This window comes from Myripristis murdjan, chromosome 13 (genome assembly GCF_902150065.1).
Source record: "Myripristis murdjan chromosome 13, fMyrMur1.1, whole genome shotgun sequence".
Classification (NCBI taxonomy): domain Eukaryota; kingdom Metazoa; phylum Chordata; class Actinopteri; order Holocentriformes; family Holocentridae; genus Myripristis; species Myripristis murdjan.
This window is the reverse complement of record NC_043992.1, coordinates 27,759,699-27,785,229: the sequence shown is the minus strand read 5'-3', so window position 1 is coordinate 27,785,229 and position 25,531 is coordinate 27,759,699. Positions and strand designations below refer to the sequence as shown.

General features: G+C 40.4%; 1 protein-coding gene across 2 annotated transcripts in view; it reads left to right on the top strand.

Moving 5' to 3' along the window:
* The window catches only part of pde9ac (phosphodiesterase 9ac), an 11,835-nt gene extending 456 nt beyond the window's left edge, over positions 1-11,379 (top strand). Inside the window, exons 2-18 of one of the 2 annotated variants that reach the window (XM_030067107.1) lie at positions 2,662-2,732; positions 3,450-3,527; positions 3,811-3,854; positions 4,231-4,285; positions 4,574-4,644; positions 4,792-4,869; positions 4,997-5,076; positions 5,192-5,266; positions 5,488-5,574; positions 6,180-6,284; positions 7,090-7,172; positions 8,325-8,481; positions 8,962-9,075; positions 9,436-9,540; positions 9,741-9,869; positions 10,886-10,981; positions 11,329-11,379. In XM_030067107.1, the coding sequence (XP_029922967.1) occupies positions 2,662-2,732; positions 3,450-3,527; positions 3,811-3,854; positions 4,231-4,285; positions 4,574-4,644; positions 4,792-4,869; positions 4,997-5,076; positions 5,192-5,266; positions 5,488-5,574; positions 6,180-6,284; positions 7,090-7,172; positions 8,325-8,481; positions 8,962-9,075; positions 9,436-9,540; positions 9,741-9,869; positions 10,886-10,981; positions 11,329-11,379 (1,479 nt within the window). Of the gene's footprint in view, positions 1-2,661; positions 2,733-3,449; positions 3,528-3,810; positions 3,855-4,230; positions 4,286-4,573; positions 4,645-4,791; positions 4,880-4,994; positions 5,077-5,191; positions 5,267-5,487; positions 5,575-6,179; positions 6,285-7,089; positions 7,173-8,324; positions 8,482-8,961; positions 9,076-9,435; positions 9,541-9,740; positions 9,870-10,885; positions 10,982-11,328 lie in introns of both variants that reach the window. The other variant, XM_030067106.1, reaches the window with a different exon arrangement.
* Positions 11,380-25,531: the final 14,152 nt, after the last annotated feature.

Below are 25,531 nucleotides of genomic sequence, written 5' to 3'. Positions count from 1 at the left end.
AACTGAGTAATACTATGTAATAACCAATAACCAATAAAAAGTGATAACCAGTTAATAGCTTGGTATTAACAATGTTATGTCTAAGTAACACATTATATCTATGGGTAGTTTAGCATTTTGCAGTACTGCTTCATAGTTATCACACAAAAACTATCAAAGGTGTTTCCAGGTAACAACTCACAGCATTAAACATAAAATCTGTACAGTGTTACCCTGGAAAATAGAGGAATGTTTGAAACATAAGGGAGGATGAATTTCAGAATTGTAATATTGTAATTACCAATTTTGACTTTTGATTTTTTTTTTTTTTTTTTTTTTCATGTGATTACCTAATTATTATCAGGTTTTTGCCCCATAAATGTTACCATTTTTACCATTTTTAATCCAAATATTGCTCTGATATAACCATGTTATTGTTAAAGTGTTACTATATTGTAACTAAAATATACTTTTATAATAGCATAGCATTTGCCTCATTGTTATTTAAGTGCTTACCCTTTGTTTTTGGCCCCTTATTATCCAGTCACATAAATTTCAGTCTATATATTGCACAGATATACCTATTGTTAATGCCAAGCCATTACATGGTTATTACTTTGGTAATTACATGGTAATACTTGATTATTGCCTCTTTAATATCAAACTATAAGACCACTATCACCATATTATTACCATGGTATTATCAAACTGTAATATGAAGTGCTACCAAGGTAACTGTAGTCTGTAACAGTTATTGACAAAATTCAGGAAGACCAAGCCAATAAAGATATTAGTTTGGAATAGTTTGTTGGATAATGTGGATGAAGTAGATGCAGGATGAGGGATGAAGGGGTGGCAGGATGGGGAATGAGGGATGAATGGATGAAGGGATGAAGGGATGAAGGGTGATGGATGACAGGATCAGGAAAAAATCAGGGTTGAGGACAGATGGATGGAGGAATACTTCGATGGACTGGTGTCAGCTGCTGGCGGGATGACAGGAGGAACGTGGGAACCAGGGGAGTCCAGGCTGTATAGGTGGGGGGGCCGTCACCTCACCGCAGTCTGATTAGACTGAGCACCCACTGGCTCTGGTATTCAAACAATGGAGAGATAAAGGGGAATAAATGAATGAATCAGGCATGCCTAAATACTTTTTGCACAGAAATGGGATGTGTTCAAGGCATGGTCTTTGTTCTCAAACCTAACTATAAAGCTTAATTTGTTTAACTTTAATAACTTAAGTAATTAAACAAGATCATGTTTGCAGAGGTGATAAAACTAAAGGCTGAGATAGTGAAGACAGTAATAATTTACATGGGCTGGAACCAAATTTAATCATAGCCTATTAAATTAAATTGTGTTTGGGACTGATTTGGGGCAAAAGAACAGACACATTCTTTGAAAATAATCATAATTGAGCTCATCTAATCACTTTTATTACAAATTAACACAGAATGCCCAACTGGTGGGCATTCCCTGTTACTAACCTCACCTGAAGTGGTGCTAAAAAAAGACTATGATACAGTGTAGTGTACCTTACAGATGTCCTTGACAGAGCCAAACACCTGTTGTTAACAGGCTATACACACACTGACATCACTTTCTTACAATTATGGGTATATGGGTCAAAATTGGGGATTTAGCTGTGTTTCTCTGTCTACAAAAAAATTCTAAAAGCAGCACATGAGGCATTGCACGGTGGTAAATGAAACGGAAAAGATGTGGAAGAGATGGCAATAACATATAACACAGGAACACATACAGCAACATATAGCAGAAACACAGCACAGCAATCACTTGAATACCAGCTGCAGATGGATAAGGAAGGTCTCAAGCCTTTGGGTGTCGTGTCTGAGTGCTGCAAACACACTGAAGTATTGATACATTAAACACTTGCTGATCTGCTGATGTGGAGTATCTCAAGTAGAGAGCTGGGGATGACATATGTCGGTTCAAGAGCCCTGCGCACAAGGGCTGAGGTTGAACGTTTGTCTGCTACACCTGCTAGCTTCAAGATGTACAATCGCAGTTTTTGTACCGGGTATATCATCCCACTTGTTACCACTGCAGACAATGCATGCAGTTTAAGTACACTGTGCATACTGGTATTGTGCACTGTACTGATTTGCATGTATGTGTTTGTAGGTGAATAGTTTGGTTGTGGCAGTTAAAGCGTGGATAATGTTGTTATGAACTGTTGCATTCCAGCTGCCTCTCTCTTTCACATCGCTCCTTCTCTGCTCTCTGTGCGTTAACTTGACCTCATTCAGCCGCAGTCTCAACTAACCCTTACTTCACATACATTCCCATGTGAGTTGGTTGTCTTAATTTAAATACATGAAATCTGATAACCTTCCCGCTAGCCTGTGAGACACTGAGGCCCTATATCAAAACCACAGCAGCTGTTTGTGTGCAGGTGTGCCTTTGAAACCCATGCAGACACAGATTTCTCTGTGTTGGGTTTGAGGGCCAAGTGGGTGCACAATACAGGCCTACTCATAAATATGTTTTCCTAATGACATGAATTGCATTACTATTTGATACTGTACATAATAAGCTATTTACAGCACAATACAGACACCCCTCTCCTAGCATTTGCTTGCAAAAGAAGAACCAATTAGCTTGTGCCTGTTTTGACTGAATTATATGACCAATAATGTAACCGCTTGTGTTTTTCAGGTGGTCTTCAGTCGGCACTGCAGCCCATGTGACATCAAGGAGCTTCTGTGTTCCTCATCCAATATTCCCAGGTTGTGTAACTTCCACCATCTCCTTTAATGTCGATATTTTTACCCATTTATTTGCATATTTGCTTACTTATTCATTCACTTGTTTATTTTACAGGGGCCATACAATACAATACAATGACAGTAACAAATATCATAAAAGGCAGCAAGATTTTCATGCAGGCCTGGCAGATAGAGAGGGAAACAGTGAACGCCAAAGCAGGCAGTGACACATTATGCTGGCCTTTTACATCCATACAAACAAGGACAAATGACAAAATGCTTTCATTAGCTTTTAATTCCTGTTTTGCCATTAATGTCATTGGGCCCTTTCCCTCCTCTCCTTTTTCTTTCACTAGTGCTTTCCCCCTATTCTCTTATTCTCTTACTCTTCTCTTACTTTTTTTTTTTTTTTTTTTTTTTTTTTTTTATTTTGCACAGTTTAAAATATACAAAAATAACAAAGATAACAAATAACACACAGTGCAGGAAGAGGCAAAAAACCCAGTGGGCTTATCTGAAGCCTCCACCTAAACATTAAAATTTTACAATTTTGTATAGTACACAAGATTAACATACAAGAATGATAAACTATGTGTGTGTGTGTGTGTGTGAGAGAGAGAGAGAGAGAGAGAGAGAGAGAGAGAGAGAGAGAGTTCTGACAGATTGTACTGACAATCACTCCAGAGTTAATGACAAAAAAAAACCTTCTGCTTTTCTTTCTCTTCCTTTCACACACAGGAACACTGCCATCATGATGGTGGACCCAGATGGGGCTTTGGTCTCTATAGATCCCACCATGCCGACCAACTCTCCAAAGTAACACAGCTGTATTATTGTATATACTGTATATAGTATATTGTATATATTTTTTCCTAGAAAAAAAAGGTAGCAACTGTTTTGACCACTTCTTTTGTCTTGTTCAGAATCTTTGCATTGTTTCTGTCCCTGTGAATGTATTGAGTTTTCTTAGCATTGTGAAACAGTTTGCACAAGTCTTGGTAACCTTGGCAAAGAAAATGCTATTGTTAATCTTTGAAAAATGATGCAAAGGCAATGTTTGGATATACAAGCACTGATTGCACATCTGATTTCCTCACAGCTCTTTGTACAAAGTTGTCCCTCTGTCCACCGGTCAGCTTGGAGGTAAAGTTTCAACAAGTGCTTAAAGGGTGAACTGAACCCCAAACCCAAATCTGGGTGAAGCCTGACCTCTAATGGTGAAAAGTAGGGTGCCTGTCCTTTGGTGGTAGGTGATGTCACCACCGATACAGTACAACAAGAGTTGACATCACCTTACACCAAAGGCGGCCTGCTTCGCACCATTAGAGGTTAGACTTCACTCACATTTGGGTGTGGGGTTTAGTTTCTCTTTAATTCAGTGACTACTTTACTGGCACACATACACAAACAGCATTTATGCGGAGAGAGTAATTATAACATAACATTAATAGAAATACAAAGCTCTTCACTGTGTAATTTTTGGTCTCAGCAATAATGACAAGTGTGTTTTCCTCTGCAGAGAAGGAGGACATGTTTCAGAACGTGTTGTCTCAGGTGGCTGAGCAGTTCAGCAGGTAATGACTAAGATGTTTATGTTATGTTATGGCTGAAGCATGGCCCTCCCACCCTCACACATACCTCACTGACACCAGTGCCTTTCACACAGGTTTAGAGATAATATTCCCCATTCTCCAAGCAAATATTTCCACACACAACAACAGCAACCCATATAAACAGGTTAACGGTCCAGTCAGGTCATAAGTTGTTCAACCCTGTCCTCTCCAGTTTTAATTTGTTCCTATAACCAAATATCAGACAGGAAAAGAGGCAAATTTCCTCTATTAGTTGCTGTCCTCTTACAGAGCCTTTCGCATCAATGAGCTGAAGACTGAGGTCACCAACAGGCTAGCCATGCTGGAGAAAAGAGTAGAATGTAAGTGGTATTTTTTTATTGTAATATTTGAATGGAAGCACCTTCATACATTGAAGTGAAATTGATTCAGACATTACAGCATTCTTTACTGATGATGAACTAATGTGCACCTATAGACCATTAAAAATTTTTGTCACATTGTTCCAGTGGAGGGCTTGAAGGTGGTGGAGATCGAGAAATGTAAAAATGACCTGAAGAAGTTACGAGATGAGATGACCTCAAGAGGTGGTAGCAGGTGAAATGAAGATCAAGTTAGCCACCAGGAGAATAATCTCTCAGTGAATTTAATTCTCTAATTGAATGTAATAGCAAGAAAAATATCTTTCTGTTTTTCCCCCTCCTGGCATCAGAGTAAACTGTCCTTGCAAATACAACTTCTCAGAAGACGGGAAAAAGCTCACTCCCAGACGGGACGTCCCCAGTTATCCAAAGGTACTGTATGTCCGGGGGGATTATGAGTGCTTTCATTACTGTGAACTGAGGCCAATTTCTGCATCTCTGCATCTCATTTTGATCTAATTTTGATGTATTTATCTGGTCTATACAGTACACATTGTCTCAGGAGACCATTGAGGCACTGAAGAAACCGACATTTGATGTTTGGCATTGGGAACACAATGAGGTTCGTTGATATCACCACTACGTCAGTTGTTTCCATTTGAGGTTATCCGACTCACATTCAAGTGATGTTCCTCACATGAGGGCAGTTTCATCAAGTTATACATTTGTATGTAAACTGTATGTAAATTTCTTGTACTTCTGCTGCTGCTTCAGCTGCTTCTACGGTTTGTTTGTTTTTCCCTTTGCCGTTTGTATCATCTTTCTCTTCTTTTATGGTTGCAGATGCTGAGCTGTCTGGAATATATGTACCATGACTTAGGCCTGGTGAAGGAATTCAACATGAATCCCATCACACTCAAACGCTGGCTGGTAAAGTTAGAGCAGTAAAGGACAACCTGGAATATGGATGGTTGCGGCAATATGCATACCAATAGGCCTGTTTACTACACCACAGTGACATTCTTTACATGACCACTAGAGGTCGCTTAACTTTAAACACATTATAGGTAGTAATAAGCTGCTGTACCAACAACCTATTGGGGCATTTTTTTTCCGAGAAGAATATCCACACTGGCTACAGCATAGATTAGAAAAGCTGAAGGTGCAATATATAAACTTACATCAAAGTTTCAGAAGATTTAGACCTAACTGTGTTGAATAATCACAAAATCTGATGGTTGAGTCAATACAGTTCTCATCACTTGACCAACGATGATGGCCCCTTTAAAATGAAAAAATGTGGAATAAGCAGAACTTTTTAGAATTTAATAAAAAATTTTTAACCTATTTATTCCATGTTTTGTGTCCTCAAGTTGTCCTCAGTTTGGTATAGCACACCTTTAAAGGATACAGGGTCAGGAACATCTCTGTTTTGATCATCTGTACTCTGAATATGAATTAATATTTGTGAATGAATATGAATGAATGAGTGTGAATGAATAAGTAATTGTGGCTTGTGTGTTTCTGTCTTCTAGCTGGGAATCCAGGAGAATTATCGCAGCAACCCCTTCCACAACTTCCGCCACTGCTTCTGTGTCAGTCAGATGATGTACGGCATGATCCACCTCTGCAACCTACAGGTGAGATGTGTGTGAAAAGTGAAATGTGATGGAAGTACAGTACAGGCCAAAAGTTTGGACACACCTTCTCATTCAATGCATTTTCTTTATTTTCATGACTATTTACATTGTAGATTCTCACTGAAGGAATTAAAACTATGAATGAACACATGTGGAGTTATGTACTTAACAAAAAAAGGTGAAATAACTGAAAACATGTTTTATATTCTAGTTTCTTCAAAATAGCCACCCTTTGCTCTGATTACTGCTTTGCACACTTCTGGTTCTTGCCATAATATGAATTTTAACAGTTGTCCAATAGGGCTGTCGGCTTTGTAGTAACCTGACTTCTGCACAACACAACTGATGGTCCCAACCCCATTGATAAAGCAAGAAATTCCACTAATTAACCCTGATAAGGCACACCTGTGAAGTGAAAACCATTTCAGGTGACTACTTCTTGAAGCTCATCGAGAGAATGCCAAGAGTGTGCAAAGCAATAATCAGAGCAAAGGGTGGCTATTTTGAAGAAACTAGAATATAAAACATGTTTTCAGTTATTTCACCATTTTTTGTTAAGTACATAACTCCACATGTGTTCATTCATAGTTTTGATGCCTTCAGTTAGAATCTATAGTCATGAAAATAAAGAAAACGCATTTAATGAGAAGGTGTGTCCAAACTTTTGGCCTGTACTGTAAATATTACCATTCTGAATTATTTTACCATAACACCCTGTCATACAAGTAAGTAAGTTGGTAACTTTCCCTAACTGGATTTATAGCATGTTAGAATGACACCCTTCCTTTGTGTATGTACTCTGCAGGAGAAGCTGACACTCACAGACATGGGCATTTTAATGACAGCTGCAGTGTGTCATGACCTGGACCACCCCGGCTACAACAACACGTAAGGCTCAAACTTCCTTCTGCAAAGTCAGTAGCCTGAAACATCTCCCTCAGCTTGTCCTACCTCTCCCACAGATATAATGTATCTATGGTGGTAATATATCAAACCTTATTTATGTGCCATACTTCATACAGTCAAATGCAGTGTAACATGCTTTACAGTCAAACAAACTACAGTGAAATACTGGAGCAAACCTCTGTATTTTCATGACTAATCATATTTCAGCATAGGAAAGACCCTCTGGGCCTGTAGAGATTAGCGCTCTTGTCCTTGAACACGCTTCATCATAGGAACACACCTCCAAATAGTTAATAGATAAACCACAAAGAATTTAAACAAAGCAATAATAAAATGAGATAAAAACAACAACAACAACAACAACAGCAACAACATTAAAAAAGAAAATAACCAGTTGAACCAGGAACTTATCCAGGCAATGACTGAGTAAGTTCCTGGTTGAATGTATATATGTGGTATCTATGTACATAATTTAGCAATGTAAATCATGCAACTCATTGCAGCACATGTGAAGGGAGGGAACATGGAATGGGAGTCTCTATATTTAGACATGTAAGAAATACAGCCACTGCATCTGCAGCAATGATGAGCTCCGTAGAGGTGCTGACAGACAGATCACTGCTGCTGCCCATTCACTGCAGCATGTTTTGAGATCCCTGCACACCACTGTTGTCATTGATCTGTGGAACCAGTTCAGCATGGGAAGAGTTCAGGTATGAAAACATGCTGACTCAGATTAAGCATGTTGTTTTTTTGGTTGATGTTTTATCTGGTGGCCTCCAATCTGTGCATTCGTCATTGCAAATGCATGCTGCATGGCTAAACTTTGGTCAAACTCACACAACTTTATTTTAATGTAAAATATAGATCCCATGGTTTCCAAAGATACCAACAATGTCCTGCTGAATTACAGGGAAATGTGTATAAAATGATGCACAAGACATTCATATTCCGTGATGTGATACAGCAGCCAACAGTGGTACTGTGGGTTTGAATATGTCACACGTGATGTAGCTTCAATGAAGTGTTGCAACCAGCAGATTGCATTCCATTGAATGAATAACTAAATTTTACCCACCTATTTATCTATCTGTGTATTCCATCCATCTCTCCACCCCTCTGTCCATCCACCAGGTACCAAATCAACGCACGCACAGAGCTAGCAGTGCGGTACAACGACATCTCTCCGCTGGAGAACCATCACTGTGCTGTGGCCTTCCAGATCCTCTCTCTGCCTGAGTGCAATATCTTTGCAAATGTGGATCCTGAAGCATTCAAACAGATCAGACAGGTAAAATGTTCATGTAAAGCGGTTCAGTAAGAGCAGAATGAAACCAGGTATTTCATTGTCAGACACATAGTGGGTTTCACAGTTTGTCTTGTGATTGATAGATTACTGTAACTGGATTCCAGTTGTGATGACTTGAGTTGATGTTGACTGCCAGTGCTCTCTAAAATGAGCATCGTGGTGCAGTGATGATGATAAATGAAGGAGTTTGTGTGCTGAGCTTTTCACAAAAAGTTCAACAAATCTGGTGCATATGTGAAAACAAGGGAATACTGTTTATAGTTTTGGGAAATGTGTATGATTTGGTAGATGGAGTTATGAGTCGGGATTTTTAGTGACAGTAATAGGCCCAGTTATAGTGTGTAAACAATCGAGAAAAACTATAATCTGATTTATGTTAAGATGTTCTATCTTGACATTTTGATTTGATTTGACAATGTCCATGCAAACCACAAGACATCGACCTTGTTATTTTGCCTCCAGGCAGTTATCACCCTGATTCTGGCCACGGATATGGCCAGACATGGAGAGATACTAGACTCCTTCAAACAAAAAGTGGACAACTTTGACTTCACCAATGAAGAGCACGTCACATGTGTATGTAAATATTATTGCCTACAAAATCACGTTGCATCTCCACCTGACACAGATCAGCTGTTTATTACACACATCAAGATGTGACCTGAAGACAAGCCGGCCTTTATCTGTTGAGTCTGTTGTAATCAGTACAAGCCATAGGGATTGTATTAGTGTAACTGGATAAGTGGTCACAGTAATGAATGCTGTGAGACATGGCTGTGTGCATTGATGTAATGTATAGTGAAAAGGCTTCTTTATCCTTTGTTTGGTGTGTGTGTGTGTGTGTGTGTTTGTGTGTGTGTGTGTGTGTGTGTGTGTTGTTGTTGTTGTTGTTGTTGTTGTTGTTGTTGTTGTTGTTGTTGTTGTTGTTCTTTTCAGCTGAAGATGGTTTTGATCAAGTGCTGTGACATTTCAAATGAGGTGAGGCCCACTGAGGTAGCTGAGCCCTGGGTCGACTGCCTGCTGGAGGAGTATTTCATGCAGGTGACCTCCGCCAAAACATTCACTTCATTCCTAAATCCACAAGATGACACTCAACTCACCACACTGATCAATCTGTAAATACTCACAATAAGTGCAGCTTTTCATGTTTTCCCCTCACCTGTCTAAGCAACAACACACAACAGTAGCAGCACTCCTTGGTGTGGACTGAAAGGCAGTGTTTGCTCTTCTGTGGCTGTCAGAGTGACAGGGAGAAGTCTGAGGGTCTCCCGGTGGCTCCCTTCATGGACAGAGACAAGGTGACCAAGCCCACCGCTCAGATTGGATTCATCAAGTTTGTCCTCATCCCGATGTTTGAAACTGTCATGAAGGTAGGCTCGTGTGTGAGCGAGTCTTGCATACAAATCCTTTTTGATTATTTCTTGATTCAGTTCTTATGTCTTTAGGAATTCTCGCTGTCATAATTCTCATTATTAGCTATTATATTATTAGTGCTTACATTATTAGCACTTGCTCTGAGTTCAGTCCAGAAATTGGTGCAGGAATTGGCATTTTTATTTCTTTATTTTTTAATTTGGCAAATCGTGGCACATGAATCACCAGGATGTGTAGTTCTGACTGGCCCATAAGGGGTGCTATAATAAACACTGAAAGCTCAGCCCCGTTGCTCATAGAAATGTGAAACTTGGTAGATATATATATGTGAACATAGTAAACTTTTTTGACCCTGGGACACATGATAACTGCTGTGCGGATCTGGACAGTTTTTGGATATTAAAATGTATTTCATGCATTTATAACAATAAATTAAAAAATAATAATTATGAGCAACTAGGTTTTTGGCCAGGTGCCACATGTATTGTCCATTTGGTCCATGGGTGTGGCATTTTGAATGGCAAAGATTTTGAAATGGCAAAAAAGTGAGTTTATTTCATATTAATAGGCACATTTTCTCTCTAGAAAATGTGTTTTCAGTTTTGGAGACTTGAGCTGAGGTTTTACTCTCCGAGTGTCAGTTCTTGTTGCTGTATTGTCATTTTAGTGTTTCAGCAATTGAAAAACAATGTCTTTGCACTTACTACTGGTCAGAATGACAGAAAATTTCACAAGGAAATTCATTGGGTGTTTATTTAGTTTGCAAAAAGCAATGGGAATAGGGCTTAAATAATCTGGATATTAATCTTTGTTGTGGCAGTAGTAATCAGCTCACCTGAAATTCGACATGTTGGTCAGAAACATCATTTTTAAAGATATCTACCTAGCCGTCGTTTAATATGTGGAGATTTGCAGAAATGACAGCCATTTGAAGTGGTTTTGTAATAACAAAGACCCTAATACCCACAATGCCTTGCGGGGCATTGCTGTTTTGTACGGTGATGTTCATCAGCTTTTCCCTCAGATTGAGGAGATCATGGTTCAACCTCTGAGAGACTCTCGTGATCACTATGAGGAGCTGAAACAGATCGATGATGCCATGACAGAGGTAGAACCTATTCTATCTATCTATCTATCTATCTGTCTGTCTGTCTGTCTGTCTCCCCTCAAGTTTTCAGTGTCTTCCACTAATTACCATAAAACAATGCAACTTGTGTGGGTGAGGAAGTCCACTAATAAATAAATCTAAGACAGTATAAGACGTCGTGTAATTTAAGCTTTTCCACCTGCAGCTCCATGCATCATCAGCTGTGCTGTTTGTGTCAGATGGGTGGGGTCTCTCTCTCTCTCTCACACACACACACACACACACACACACACACACTTACACACACATGCATAGACACACCCATCCAACTGCTTGCTAACATAAAGGTGTGTCTTTTGTTCAATGAGGCACAGAAGAAAAAAACTGAAAATATGTCATTAGGAGGGAAGAAGAAGTAAGCTCTGCAATGAGTGAGTGCAGTGGTAACTCTGTAAGTACAGAAACTGCCTCCTTGGCTGTGCTTTAGTGTTAGTCATGAGTGCCCTCTCTCTCTCTCTTTCTCTCTCTCTCTCTCTCTCTCTCTCTCTCTCTGCCTCTCTCTAGTTTTTCCTGCAGCAACTCTCCTCTATAGTGAACTCTAGCTACAAAAGCCCAGGCCTTTAGGAGTGCACAGCACTTCCATCACTTTGTTTTCACCTTTTAAGCAAACACCAGTGGGTTCATAACAGCAGGAAGGCCAGCAGGATAATTACTGTAAGACTGCCTACACAAAAAAATGGCCCAAAGTGAGAAATACTTGGCCTGTGTGGAGCATTCAGTTGCAGTCTACAAGAATTAAAGAAAGAGGGAAAAGAAAGACCACTAATTAAAGTGTTAAAAGTGTTTTTTTTTTTTTCAATCTTAACAGCACGACATAAAATCAACCCAATTAAGCAAGCCCAATTCTCAAAAGTTATATTCTGATATCCATTACTATTCTTGCTCCATTTAATTTCTGTATTATCAAGTCAGAATATGACTAGATGAATGAGAGATCTGAATTCCCTCAAAAGATTCATTTTGCCACTGTCATTTATCAACAGCTGTTAAGTTTTATTCACTCCTGAAATAAAAGCAATAACGATGTTGCCAAAGTGATGAAATTGTTGCTCCTTTCCACTAGATTTCCCTCCTAACACAATTTCATTTCTTTTCCTGTGACAAGACACAACTTGCATTACCTGCTTGTGAATTAACTCATGTTTTCTTTGTTGTTCTTTTTTGTTTAGTTGTTTTTTGCTGCATTTGAAATTCGGCTTTCCCACAGAGTAGACTGATGTTGCCACTAGAGTCAGTTTTGACATTTCTCCACAAATGGAGAGGGAAGCCAGTCCTCTTTCAGATTTCATCATCAGTCTGGAGCCGCCTTTTGTTTTATCGATGAATTCTCTGGTAGACGATAATGTCACAGACTGTCGCTGGTCAAGCACAGGGCACACCGGTCTAGGCACAGTGTAGCGTCTGGCTGCACAGCTGCTCTCTCTCAAATGAGTTGGTGTTTAAACCTAGTTTGGAGCTGAAAGTTTCCTCACAATATTCCTCTTGTCTCTCCCTGCCTGACTGAAGCTATTTTTCCACTGTAGGGGTCTCAATTCATGATCAAATTTGGAAAGGATTTAACAAATCAGGAGTAAGGCCTGTTGGGGGCCGCATTCTTCACCACATTGAGGAGGATCACAAATGGATCAGGAGGGAGCGTGAAGGAGACAGCATGGCTACACCCTGAACTAAACTTAGGCATCAAGGTGGCGTATTTTGAACTTTGACTTAGACTTTTGCACTGGATGTAACAGAGAGCAACCCCGGTGACCTCTCTGTGTATTTATGGTGTTTATATCCTGCTCTCTTCTCATTTTTCCTCTACTAATTTTCTCATTGTGCTGCAAGAGTATGAAGACTTCACTTCTACAAAAATAACCGTGGAGAATTAAGAGAATCACCCTCATTTTTAGATTAATAGAGAGGCTTTTTTGAAAATATACAGTGGCTTTGGAAAAGGCCTCGTGGACCATAGGTTCATGAAACCACTCCGCACATAAATCTAGATTTTTTTTTCCAATAGAAAAGTAAAAAGCACCAAAGTTTGACAAAGTTTGGACCTATAACTGCAGCAATAAATACTTTGATTAATAGGGTGCAACATGAGAGAGTAATCCAGCAGCAGTGAAAACAACTTTACGCCCACACTATTCATTAGACTATCAGAATTATAGTTACATTTGAATGTTTTTCATTTTTTGATTTATAAAGTTTCACCCATGTGCAACCATCATATAAATTTTAAGTGCTTTATAGCCTCATGTCATGTTCATTTCTTGCATACTGTCAGTCTTTGTATATAAAGGTCACACAACACATTTGGGTGTGAAATATTATATTAACCATGGTCATCCTTCTACATGGGCACGATTAGACTTCAATAATCAAAAAGTCAACAGTGTATCCAAGTCTTTTCAAACACATAGATCATGATACAAATATATGAATATATATATGAATTAACTCTTGATTTGTGCTTTAATAACATATCAGCTGTTAAATACTGTGGTAGCATTATATTTTATTTTATGATTAAGTCATTGTCTATATGTTATTAATGCATACAGTAGAGACTATTTAACACACCACAGCAAATGCTTCCTTTATAATGTTGTAGTAACATTTGAATTGCAGTTGTATTGAGTTAAAATGAACTTGTTTATACTGTAGCGATCACATTTCAGACTTGAGGGCGACAATGCTGTCAGCGTGCTCTGAAATATGACTTGTTACCCAGTTGTGTACCACCCAAAGGTACCACTTACCTTAGCCGCACCTCCCACTCCATTCCACCCTCTCTCTCTCTCTCTCTCTCTCTCTCTCTCTCTCTCTCTCTCTCCAAGGCTCCCTTTGAGCCATGTCGTAAGTGGGTGGTTTTCCTCCAGGTACATTGGTTGTGAGGCGCGTTTATAACTGTGCTTTTGGCAATCTGTTTCTTATATTCTGTAATGATAACAGTCCCCACCTGTTGGCTGCCACTCACACATGATTGCACCACATACCACCTACATAGCTCCAATGAAACCATGTCAAGGAAGTATCAATATCAAATAACAATGCACAGTGTGTACCACTAGAAAATCCAAAGACATAAATTGTGTAGCACCTTTTGTTGCTTTTGCTTTGATTTCTCGACTGTAGTCTGCGGCTTCATTTGATCTCAGAGGCACCACTAAACTTTTGTTGAATTGTAACAGTTCTTGGGGAATCAATCTAAGCTCTTTTGGGGTAAACTACTGCAGAAATGTAGCTTATGTTTTTTTCACCTTTTTGTTCAAATGTGTATCATACCATTGGCTGTCATGTAAATGTTGCAATCTTGCATCCATGTTTTACTGTTTCCTTAATGCTCCTTAATTCACAATACCGGTTACTCACACCTGATGATGTCAATACAATAAGTAGTAGATGGGGCAATGAACTGTGTTTTGTTTTTGTTTGTTTTTTAATAAGGATGTGAAAGGAAGTGTGTGCTGACGCATTTGTGTGTGGGTGATGCTTAAATGACTGTAAATGCCCATCTGATCCTCCCACCAGTGCGCCAGACTTTGAATTTACATTAACCTGAGGGGATGCTCTAATCAAACCCAGTGCTGTCTTATTAGGAGACGGTACTACCACAGATAAAAACCACTGCTTTCCACAAATACATGGAACTTGCTTGACATGTACAAGTTTGACAGTTTGTGATGATGTGCATTACTTTTGCTCTATACTTGAGAACGTTGGTTGTCTTTGTTTGTTTGTACCTCTTTGAATATGAGAAAGGAAAGGCACAAGATGTGGTTTCTCAGACCGTTTTGCTGTTTTCAGTTGATCTTCTCTTGCTGTTCAGTTGATCCTTTCTAGATTGTTAAATGACATTTGTGAAAGCAAAATAAAGTTGCACACTGTAACATGAACAAGTAGGCGGTTTACAAGGTGATTGTTGTTATTTCGTTCATTACCGGGCTCATCGTCTTTTCACATTTCACTCAGACTGAGCAGCCACCTATTGCATACTTTTCTCTCTCTTTCACGCCTGTTAGAGGTTGTTTTCATGCGGGCAACTCTAATTAAAGTCACTGATAACCAAAAAAACATTTATTTCCTTTCTTCTCATTTCCTCTCATTGCCTTGAGGGTGGGTGTCACATCATATTCAGCTGCCTCAATGCTTCAAAAGACCTTTTTTGTTATTGTGAAAAGGAGAAATTAATCTTTTAAAAAAGCTGGTGATTGAATGCTCTCTACAAGTGTTTCGTTCTTTCATGATTGGACTATACTGGACTTTCATAAACCAAGGTCTGTCGAGTTTGAGTCTTGGGCACATAATCCATCTTTGACAAAGAATCTTTAGAACATATACACTATATTACCAAAAGTATTCGCTCACCTGCCTTTACTCATACTATGAACTGAAGTGCCATCCCATTCCTAACCCATAGAGTTCAATATGATGTCGGTCCACCTTTTGCAGCTATTACAGCTTCAACTCTTCTGGGAAGACTGTCCACAAGGTTGAGGAGAGTGTTTATAGGAATTTTTGACCATTCTTCCAAAAGTGCATTGGTGAGGTCACACACTGATGTTGGTCGAGAAGGCCTGGCTCTCAGTCTCCGCTCTAATTCATCCCAAAGGTGTTCTATCGGGTTCAGGTCAGGACTCTGTGCAGGCCAGTCAAGTTCATCCACACCAGACTCTGTCATCCATGTCTTTACGGACCTTGCTTTGTGCACTGGTGCACAGTCATGTTGGAAGAGGAAGGGGCCCGCTCCAAACTGTTCCCACAAGGTTGGGAGCATGGAATTGTCCAAAATGTTTTGGTATCCTGAAGCATTCAAAGTTCCTTTCACTGGAACTAAGGGGCCAAGCCCAGCTCCTGAAAAACAACCCCACACCATAATTCCTCCTCCACCAAATTTCACAGTCGGCACAATGCAGTCTGAAATGTACCGTTCTCCTGGCAACCTCCAAACCCAGACTCGTCCATCAGATTGCCAGATGGAAAAGCGTGATTCATCACTCCAGAGAACGCGTCTCCACTGCTCTAGAGGCCAGTGGCGGCGTGCTTTACACCATTGCATCCGACGCTTTGCATTGCACTTGGTGATGTGTGGCTTGGCTGCAGCTGCTCGGCCATGGAAACCCATTCCATGAAGCTCTCTGCGTACTGTACTTGGGCTAATCTGAAGGTCACATGAAGTTTGTAGCTCTGTAGCAATTGACTGTGCAGAAAGTCGGCGACCACTTTGCACTATGCGCTTCAGCATCCGCTGACCCCTCTCCGTCACTTTACGTGGCCTACCACTTCGTGGCTGAGTTGCTGTTGTTCCCAAACGCTTCCATTTTGTTATAATAGAGCTGACAGTTGACTGTGGAATATTTAGGAGCGAGGAAATTTCACGACTGGATTTGTTGCACAGGTGGCATCCTATGACAGTTCCACGCTGGAATTCACTGAGCTCCTGAGAGCGGCCCATTCTTTCACAAATGTCTTGTTTCACAGTCTGCATGCCTGAGTGCTTGATTTTATACACCTGTGGCCAGGCCAAGTGATTAGGACACCTGATTCTGATCATTTGAATGGGTGAGCGAATACTTTTGGTAATATAGTGTATATAATGTATATAATGCATACTCAAACTACCTCACATTCAACATGGTAGTGGTTAAATTTACTTAAATGAATGCAAACGTAGATTTACACAAATGAATGTGCCCTTCTTTGTTCTGAAACACCAACACACCAAAAGGTAATCTGACCCAACTAAAGTTTTTCTCCCCAGTTTTATCACAGCTTATCAGGCAGAGTGTGTGTGTGAGAAAGACGTTCACAGGAATGCTAATCAAAATAGATGAAATCTTTGGTTTGCACAACAACACAAGGAGGAGAGAAACATATCCACTTTCTGTTTTGTCTACAGTGTCATTGTCCCTTAAAAGCTCCATCTAGATGTTCTGGCTCGCCTATAGGGCGGTATATTGTGTCAAAATGTACAGAAATAGTGTTTAAATCCATAGAGCAATCCTATGGATGGAATTTTAAAAAGTTTACTGAAGAAAGTTTCACATCTTCACTATCCAAAGAGGACATTTTAGCCCTTTCACAGCTCTGTAAGTTTCAGGTGAACTGTTCTCATGAAACGGGACAATTACAAATACAGCAGCCTTTTGTCTGAAACTAAGAACAATCATATTGAATGTGAGATTTGTAAAGATCTCATCTGCCTCTACTCCTCTACTGCCTTCCTCCATATTCTTATCCCTTTACTCTCTCCTCCTCCTCGCCTGCCTTCTGTCCCAGATCAAAACGCACTCTGGAGAATTCCTCCCAGCATCTTCTTTTCCAGAGGTGGAGGTCAAAGGGCATTTTGTGTTTGTGCGCACGAGCATGCATGTGTGTGCTCAAATGTGTGTGTATGTGGTATGAGTGTGTGTGTGTGTGTGTGTGTGTGTGTGTGTGTGTGTGTGTGTGAAGTAAAGCCTTGAATCTCTGTCATCTTGTCAGCAGACATTCCACAGAGGCCTTTTGCAGCTGGAAGCCCGGGATGATCTGCGGCATCTCCAGTTTCATAGGAAACTGGGGAAAACACAGAATCTGACACAGAATTAATTCTGACTGTGAATAACCACCAGCCAGCTGTCCTGTTACCTCATTCTCCTTCCGTTCACCCTCCAACCTGCATGTGCCAACCGTGCTTTTGAACAAATTATTCATAAGCTGTAGTATTCTCTGTGTAAACATATTTATCTTTTTGTCATTGCCCACAGATGAGACAACAGTACAGGTCAGGGGCATGACTCGGTCACAGGCTTTTCACCACTGACCAGACAACAGGCAGACACAGAGATGGCTCATTGTGACCCAGACCTGTTTCATGTGAACAGACTCACAACCAGACAAAGGCGTGCTTATGAGAAAGGCAATTAAATCATCATGGAAGCTCTGTTCCCTTGACTCCCACGTTCATAAGAATGTCTAGTTCCTTGTTTGACCAGTGCACTGTTAGGACACTGGCGAGATTTACTGATGACAGAGACAGTTATGCCCCTCTCCTTTGAAAGGGAGAGAATGGCAACAATTGAAGGTCAGACGTGAAAGTCAGCCTTAAATTCTGGACTTGTGTTTTTGTGTCAGTGACTAAGGGCTCTGTGACAGGAGAAACAAAGGCCAATGTCAAATAGTGCAACTCTGGGGGCCAAGCCAAAATACACTGCCTGTTTTCCTGGAAATCTTTTTTTTTTCTGTAATGAGCCCTTTTCCTCTCCTTCTTTAAAATGAGCTTGTTAATGTCTTTGGTCAAGACATAAGAATAACCTGATTCAAAATGTCATAAACTTGTTTAACAGCTACATGTTTTACAAGATAGGAGGACCTCACACACTCAGAAACAAACGGAAGACACCTGTGCTACATGCTGATAAAAACAGGCTATAAACTTAATGTCTCAACACGCCGACAAGAGAAAATATGATTCCTGCACAATAAAATAAAACGCCTCCCACTCGGATGAACAAATTAGTAAACTCACAACAAATTTCATATTTCATACTATTAAAAATGATTGTTGGTGTCTGGCTTGAATGATAAAATTGACAAGAAAGATAATTTTGTGATGAGTAATGAGGCAGTTCATCCAGCAACCGTATTATCTGTCACGAAATCGCATGCATATCCACACTTGAATGCATTTCATCCTGTTTCAGGTCATTGAGGTTGAATTATCAAATGCAACATTCACTTAAATAAACACCAAGCGATTTAATTTCCAATGAGCTGTGCACATGCAGGCAAACACAGCTTTAAGTATCCATTTCCTGCATACCAGCATAGTCCACTATTCATGGTTGTCTTGGCTTCCTCATGCAGGCGAACCCCTATGCTAAGGCAAGAGTTACTTTTGCTCTGGTGATAGATAGTCAGTAAATGGGTTTATTGAAGCATCTGTGCCCTGTTTTCCCTCTACATTTCCATTTTTGTTTTTGGTTAGTGTTATGCAAAGCGCTGAAATGTGTACTGGTTTCCCACTTCATGGTTGTAAAGGTCATTTTTGGTCTTGCAACAAAACGGCCTGCACTCTCTAGTTTGATTTCTGCTCCCCTCAATCTGTCATTTTTTAGTTCTGACGAGAGGCTGTTTTGCAGTGATTGAGCTATTTTTCATGGTCTTTTATTTTGGAGAGGGAAAGAAAAGTAGTTGTCACTGATTGGAGGCAGACACCATTGCATTAGAAACACAACACAAATGGAAAAATATTTGCTGTTCACAAGCAGACCCTCTGGAATATTTAGCGCACAGCCCAGTGTGAAACATTAGGACATATTTTGTTCGATGTGCCTACTGTACAACACAGTAATCTAATAATGGAGTTTTTTATAGTCCATGCGGTTATTTATAAATGTTTTATGGTGTTCAAATAAAAGAAATTGCTTTACATTTACCAAATTAAAATCTTAGTTTCACACTTTATTCCAAATTAAACTACACACATAAAAAATAAGGGCACTCTGACGTGGATGTAAAAGACAGCTTCATTGTTTCTCCTCATTTACCATTTAAAGCTTTCTAAAAACAGACATTTTACTGGTGTGCTGTTCATCTTGGGACAATAAACGATATGTTGTTTTTCTGTTTTGTTTTCTTTTGTTTTTTTAAACAACACCACCAGATTATGGTGAAAATCATATTCTACATCATAGATATGAAAATTCATTTTTTTTATGTTTTCCTGGCGAGCTGATTGGCTGGGACTTTTGTGACAGTCCCCTGTGCCAAACACATTCAGCAAGTAGTATTTCAAAAGCAGAGCAGCCCAGGCTCTGGCAGCTGACAGTTGGAGATGGTAATCCCGCTGCATGAAGGAGGCCTGGCAATTCACTGAGGGAGAGGCCCAGACCGGTTTGTTTACAGCGTGATAATCTGGACCAGGCATCTTGATTGTGTGTTGGCAGAACATCAGCAGCCGTGCCGCGACCGTCGGGCCACACAGCAATTACACTGGCCTCTTATCTGTATGAATAGCAGGCCTGTTAGCACAGTGAAGCAGGCCTAATAACAAGTGGACATATGGTCACAAAAACAGACACTGGCATAAAGAAGAAATGATCGGTGGCAGAGTGATAGCATGGAATTGATTCAGTCATCTCAGAAGGGACAAGCTCCATGCTAATCACCATTAGCATGATGATTTTCTGGCCTCTCCATCTTTGTAATAGCTTTGAAACCATTCTTTGACATTGTCCCAGAATATCCCTTGAATGCGCATTCAGATAATCTGATTATTGGAAGGGTTTTAGCGTACAGGCAAAATCAGTCCTGCTTTTGGATAAATTAGGATACATTTTGATGGGAGCAACATAAGCCTGGAGGAGAACTCTTGTCTTACTGTATGAAAGGAAAAGCATATGCAGTGGCAAGCGCTGTGATCATCAGTATTTACATGTAGTGGTGTGATTTTGATCAGCCTGACTGAGGAAATGCACTCATACCATAACAGCAGTACAGAAACACCACAATACCTGTGCCTAGAGTTTTGACTACATCCTCCTTTTATATTACCTCTGGACATCATGGACAATGTGTCTTTCACTTCATTTCATTTATCTTCACCTGTACACACACACACACACAATTGCTAATTCATGCACAAATAGTACATGAAACAACTAAACTTCCACAGTTAAAACCAATAGAAACTAAGTGAAACTGTGCCCTAAGAAATCTGAACACTGTTATAATGTTAAATTAGAGGGGTTTCTTCAGAGGAACTGTGTCAGGTCATTCCCCTCTGAATGACCCCCCAGCAACCTTATTAAATATCCCCCGCTGTGAATTAGCAGTAATTGCTGCTTTTAACCCCAGTGGGCCTAATATCATTTGCAGTCATCATTCCATGAGTTAAATTAATTGAATAGTGAGTAGATCTTCCTGTATCCCTGACAGATGTTTTCTGAGTCATGTGTTTCCTCAGACCTAAGACTTTAATCCGGACCATCTGATGGAGGAAGAGTTGCTATGTAGATTCTGGGCCAAACATCAGCCATCTTGAAGGCCTATCCACATTCTACCACCACTACCACATACAGTTGCAGATTTTTCCTTGCAGTCAACATCGGGATTCAAAGGAGAGCTCACAGGCTGTCTTCTTATCAGTCGTGCATTCAAAGCTAAAGTTAGCCTGGTTCTACTAATGGTGTTGGAAGATGGATGTATTCAAGCTTATGAAGAGGACATATCAAGGATCACCAGATGTGTACATACAGCCTGGCATGGCACGGCACGGACCGCCTCCCTCAGTTCTGTAATTACCCTGTGCACATAGAGGTTCAAGACAAAGCCTTTGTATGGATTCTCTTGACAGAGAGAGAGAAAGAAAGGTAGCTCCAACGCAGCTATTAGATCATAACAGCTTTGACCTCCCATAATGGGGAAAGATAAATGATACGTTCCTGAGTCTGTGTTTAAAGTGGGATTGTCTTTCATCTAGTACTGGGGCTCTGCCAGGAAAGATTCTCACTGTGGGGTTTAATGCTCCGAGCTATGAGCCCAAACATGTTTGTTTATTTTTACAATTCAAAAGATTTTTTTCTCTCCTCTCTCTCTCTCTCTCTCTCCCCCCCTCTCTCTCCCACCCAACTTTATGGGAATTTCCATGGAATTGTGTCGTAATTGAAGCAACTGTAAGATAGGGAACCATCTGTGGAGCTGCGGTGTGTGTGCTTTCCTTGCAAAGACTGGTTAAATGATCCCTGGTTCATTACTTCACCATGTTTTTCCTTTAAACCGGGCCTGTAAATGTGGTGATACAGGGACATCTGGATGCCACTCTCACAGTGTGGTGCCTTTGCATAACATAGACTCATTACACAGCATCAAATTATTTTATAAAGTGTATGAGATTATTTAACATGAACAGACTAACCACCATATTCTGACGTATTCTCAAGTATCCTTTCTCTGCAAATGTTAACGTGCTGGTAAATTACCTAGCAACAAGATTTTGTGATTAAAGACTTCTTGATAAGCCCAGCTAATCTTCTTTTTTTCTGTCCTTATGTTGACCAGGGCATCAGGGTCTTCTCTTCTCTTCTCTTCTCTTCTCTTCTCTTCCATCTCCTCACCACCATTCAGCTTCCCTCCACTCTGCTCTCTTTTCCTCCATGCGAGCCTGTGCTCCAAAAGGGTTGCCCTGGCCCCAGAGCCCCACATGTGTAAGAGGATATCTCCTCCGTCAGCCTACAGCAGGGAGCTCACTGAGTGACTGGCTCTGCTGCCCTTACATACTTAAGGCAAAGCAAGGGGAATAGAGGGGAGAAAGGAGGGGGAGAGAAAGATATGAAAATACCATCAGAGGACTGGAAAGCAGCTTGATTTCAACCCCTGCAATCTTTGTGTAAATACACATACTCACGAACACACACACGCACACACACATGAACACTTCTGACATCTGTCTGCAGGAAAGATCAACAGATCAACTACAGAGCTTGCCCCCCCCAACCACCACCACCACCACTCTGCTCCTGCTGCAATGCTACAGCGGTAAATCATCAGCCTTTTGTTTTTGAAGGCTTTCTGAGACTCAAAATTTGGGCAAGTCCACCAGATAATCTCTGCACACATTTGTTCAAGCAAGTCATCATGGAGGAAAATATTAGGGCTGTACAGGGAGAACTATAGGTATTCCTAAGGGGGCTGAGTTACCCGCCTGCATGTGATGGTGATCACCCTACAATGCAAATATTGTCTTTCTCTATCTTGGGTTTTCAGTCCCTGCAATGAAAGCAAAGCTGCTTTAACAAAGTATGCCAGTTGGGTAATAAGTTCTTAATCCATGTCATTGCATGTATGTTATATGATATATCTGAAAAGATAATGAAAAGTTGGCCTAGTCAAGTGTTATTATTGTTGCTATTATTATATTGTTTAGTTCATGCTATTTTGGGGGAGAGCTCTGTCCGTATGGTGGAAATTCCTTGTTGAAAGCGATTGTTTTCCACTAATGGTGCACATGTCCACACACATACACACACATTAACATACATACTGTACACTGGTGGAATGCAGAATTAGTACCCTGACTGTAGTAAAAGCCAAATGCCTCACAAATGAGCACAATTGTCCCTCATCAAACAGTGGAAATAGTTCACATTTTTAACAGTCAAGTCACTTAAGTGTATGTGTGTGTGTGTGTGTGTGTGTGTACATTTCAGCAGCGGTTGAGTAGGTTTTGTATGGATGGGTATGAATTATTTTATTACTGAAGGAATGAAAGGGATGATAAAATGACAGATGTTTTGATAAGGGAACCTCTGCAGCTGCATTGTGAGGATGACAAAAGCAAACACTTCTGGAGAGTCTTCGGGAGACTGACCAGGCAAGACTGCAGTGTCTATTTCACAGCTCCTGCCTTAGGAATGCAAACAGCTTCTTGCCATCTCAGCTGGTGCATTCACTATAGGATTCCAGGCAATGTGTGAATTTTTAAAATTAAAGTAAACACTACTGAATGAAGGAGGCAAATAGGCTGTAAAAGTAATAGGCATGTCACATCATGCTGTATCATTGTTAAGTTGGAGTTCAAATTCTGGTTCTGTGCTTTCACTTTCTCTTCTTACCAAATATAAAAATGTTATAACGGAGCAGATGTATCAAAGTTGCTCCGTTGGTTTTTCTGGCATGCTGTTTTGTGGAAGGCCATGAGGCCAGGCACTGACGTCTTCGCCCATAGACCGGTAATTGTTTCCTTAATCACTACCAAGACGACGCAATTGTTGGTTAATCATAAACACCCTATGTACACTGTAGCGGGTGGACCAGCTATCGACCTGCACTGCTGCCAGGCAAACAACCTCACAGAGCGGCTGCACTTTGGACTGCTATGTTTGGATATGGCACAAAAATACGGAAAGAGGAACAAGTGTGGCAACCAAACACATGATTCCGACTGAAACTGTAGCACTGTTGTGGCTTGTGATACAATGTGACTGGTTTCATATGCTTTTCATTTGCTGCCAGCATAGAAAATATTATATTTGTAAAGGAGCAGTTCACCCAAAATACAAGACATATATATTTTTTCCACTTCACCCTCACTGAATCTATCCATCCACACTGTTTCTGTGTGATTTCCCAGGTTTTCTGATCTCCCTGTCTCCTGGGGTCTTATCTTATGGAGCTCAAACTGAAAAACTTAACAGCAACAGTTCTTGCCAAGAAGAAATGACACAGGCAGCCGCTATAATCCACAGCACTCAGTGGGGAGCGGTTTTGTTGGGATCTGTTTCCTGCAGAACAACAGCAAACTGCAGCTATCTACCCAGAATTTGTACTCCTTGCAGGGCATAGGCACAGTTTGTCAGTGTAATTCGGCATGAAGCAGTACCAAATAAAACTCTTTGCCCTGAGGACGGTGGATTACAATGGGAGTCTGTGTTATTCTTTTTGAGCAGCAGCTGTTGCCGCTGAGTTTTCACATGTAATTATACAAATACAAATTTTTAATGATTTGTGATCCACCAAAAAAAAGAACATCCAGCCCCATTCAACTGGGGTCCAAAGAGACAGTAGAATATTTTATTTTACTGTTACTTTAAGTTCTAGTAATCATAAGGCTTGATAAAACGTTTGATGATATGCATCCCTTAACCTGTAACAATTATACAGCTCGCAGGCCTGTATAGGTTATTATTCTGCAGCTGTTTGAGTTCTCCATCAAATCTGTGTGTTCCCTACATCAAGCCCGGCTAACTAAGATGAAGCCTGAGAACATTTGAGGACTTGAGAGATGTGTTTGCCTGACCTCCACTCCTCCAACTTATCAGGGTCCAGGGCCCGGTTTGCAAGACCCAGCTAACAGTGTTTGCTCTCCTTTATGGCCTCTCTGTTTGTTTTCCCCTTCACTGGAGCGACCACCACTTGGACTCAGCAGCACTCGAGTGCTGCCATGGCTGGGGTCACCAAACTGGGTCCCAGCCCACCCAGAATGCAGTGTGTTAGAGATAACAGATCTCCTCAGGTGGTTTAGGGCAGGAACATCACACCACTTTCACAACACACACACATACACATTGGTAATCTACCATTTAGTGTGGAACTGAGATCTTACTGAAGATATACAGCTTTTCTCTACTTGGCAGGTCTCACCTTAGATTTGTCAATCTCTCCCTTGAGGATATCATAAAAGTAAATTGATGAGTCAGGAGTAGTACTGTGCTTTTTCCCTACAGCTGGAATGGTGCATGGAATCAGCCTTATGTTGTCATGAAGGCAATAATCGTGATGGATTTATTTTAGCAGGTGGCCAAAAAAAGAATGTTCTAATAAAACGGGCTATATCAGGAATACTGTGCAGATTCACAAAACACATGGTTCACTCACCGCTATTTGTAATCGTACCCAGTCTTGTCCCACATATTTGTAATACAATTAATAGCAAGCCATAATATCAGTTTGATATACAAAGAAAATGGAACTTATCCAGCGTGCAGCACTGTACCTTTTATGCTGTGTAAGTGGAAATGTTAAGGAGAATAACCCACCAAAACCCAA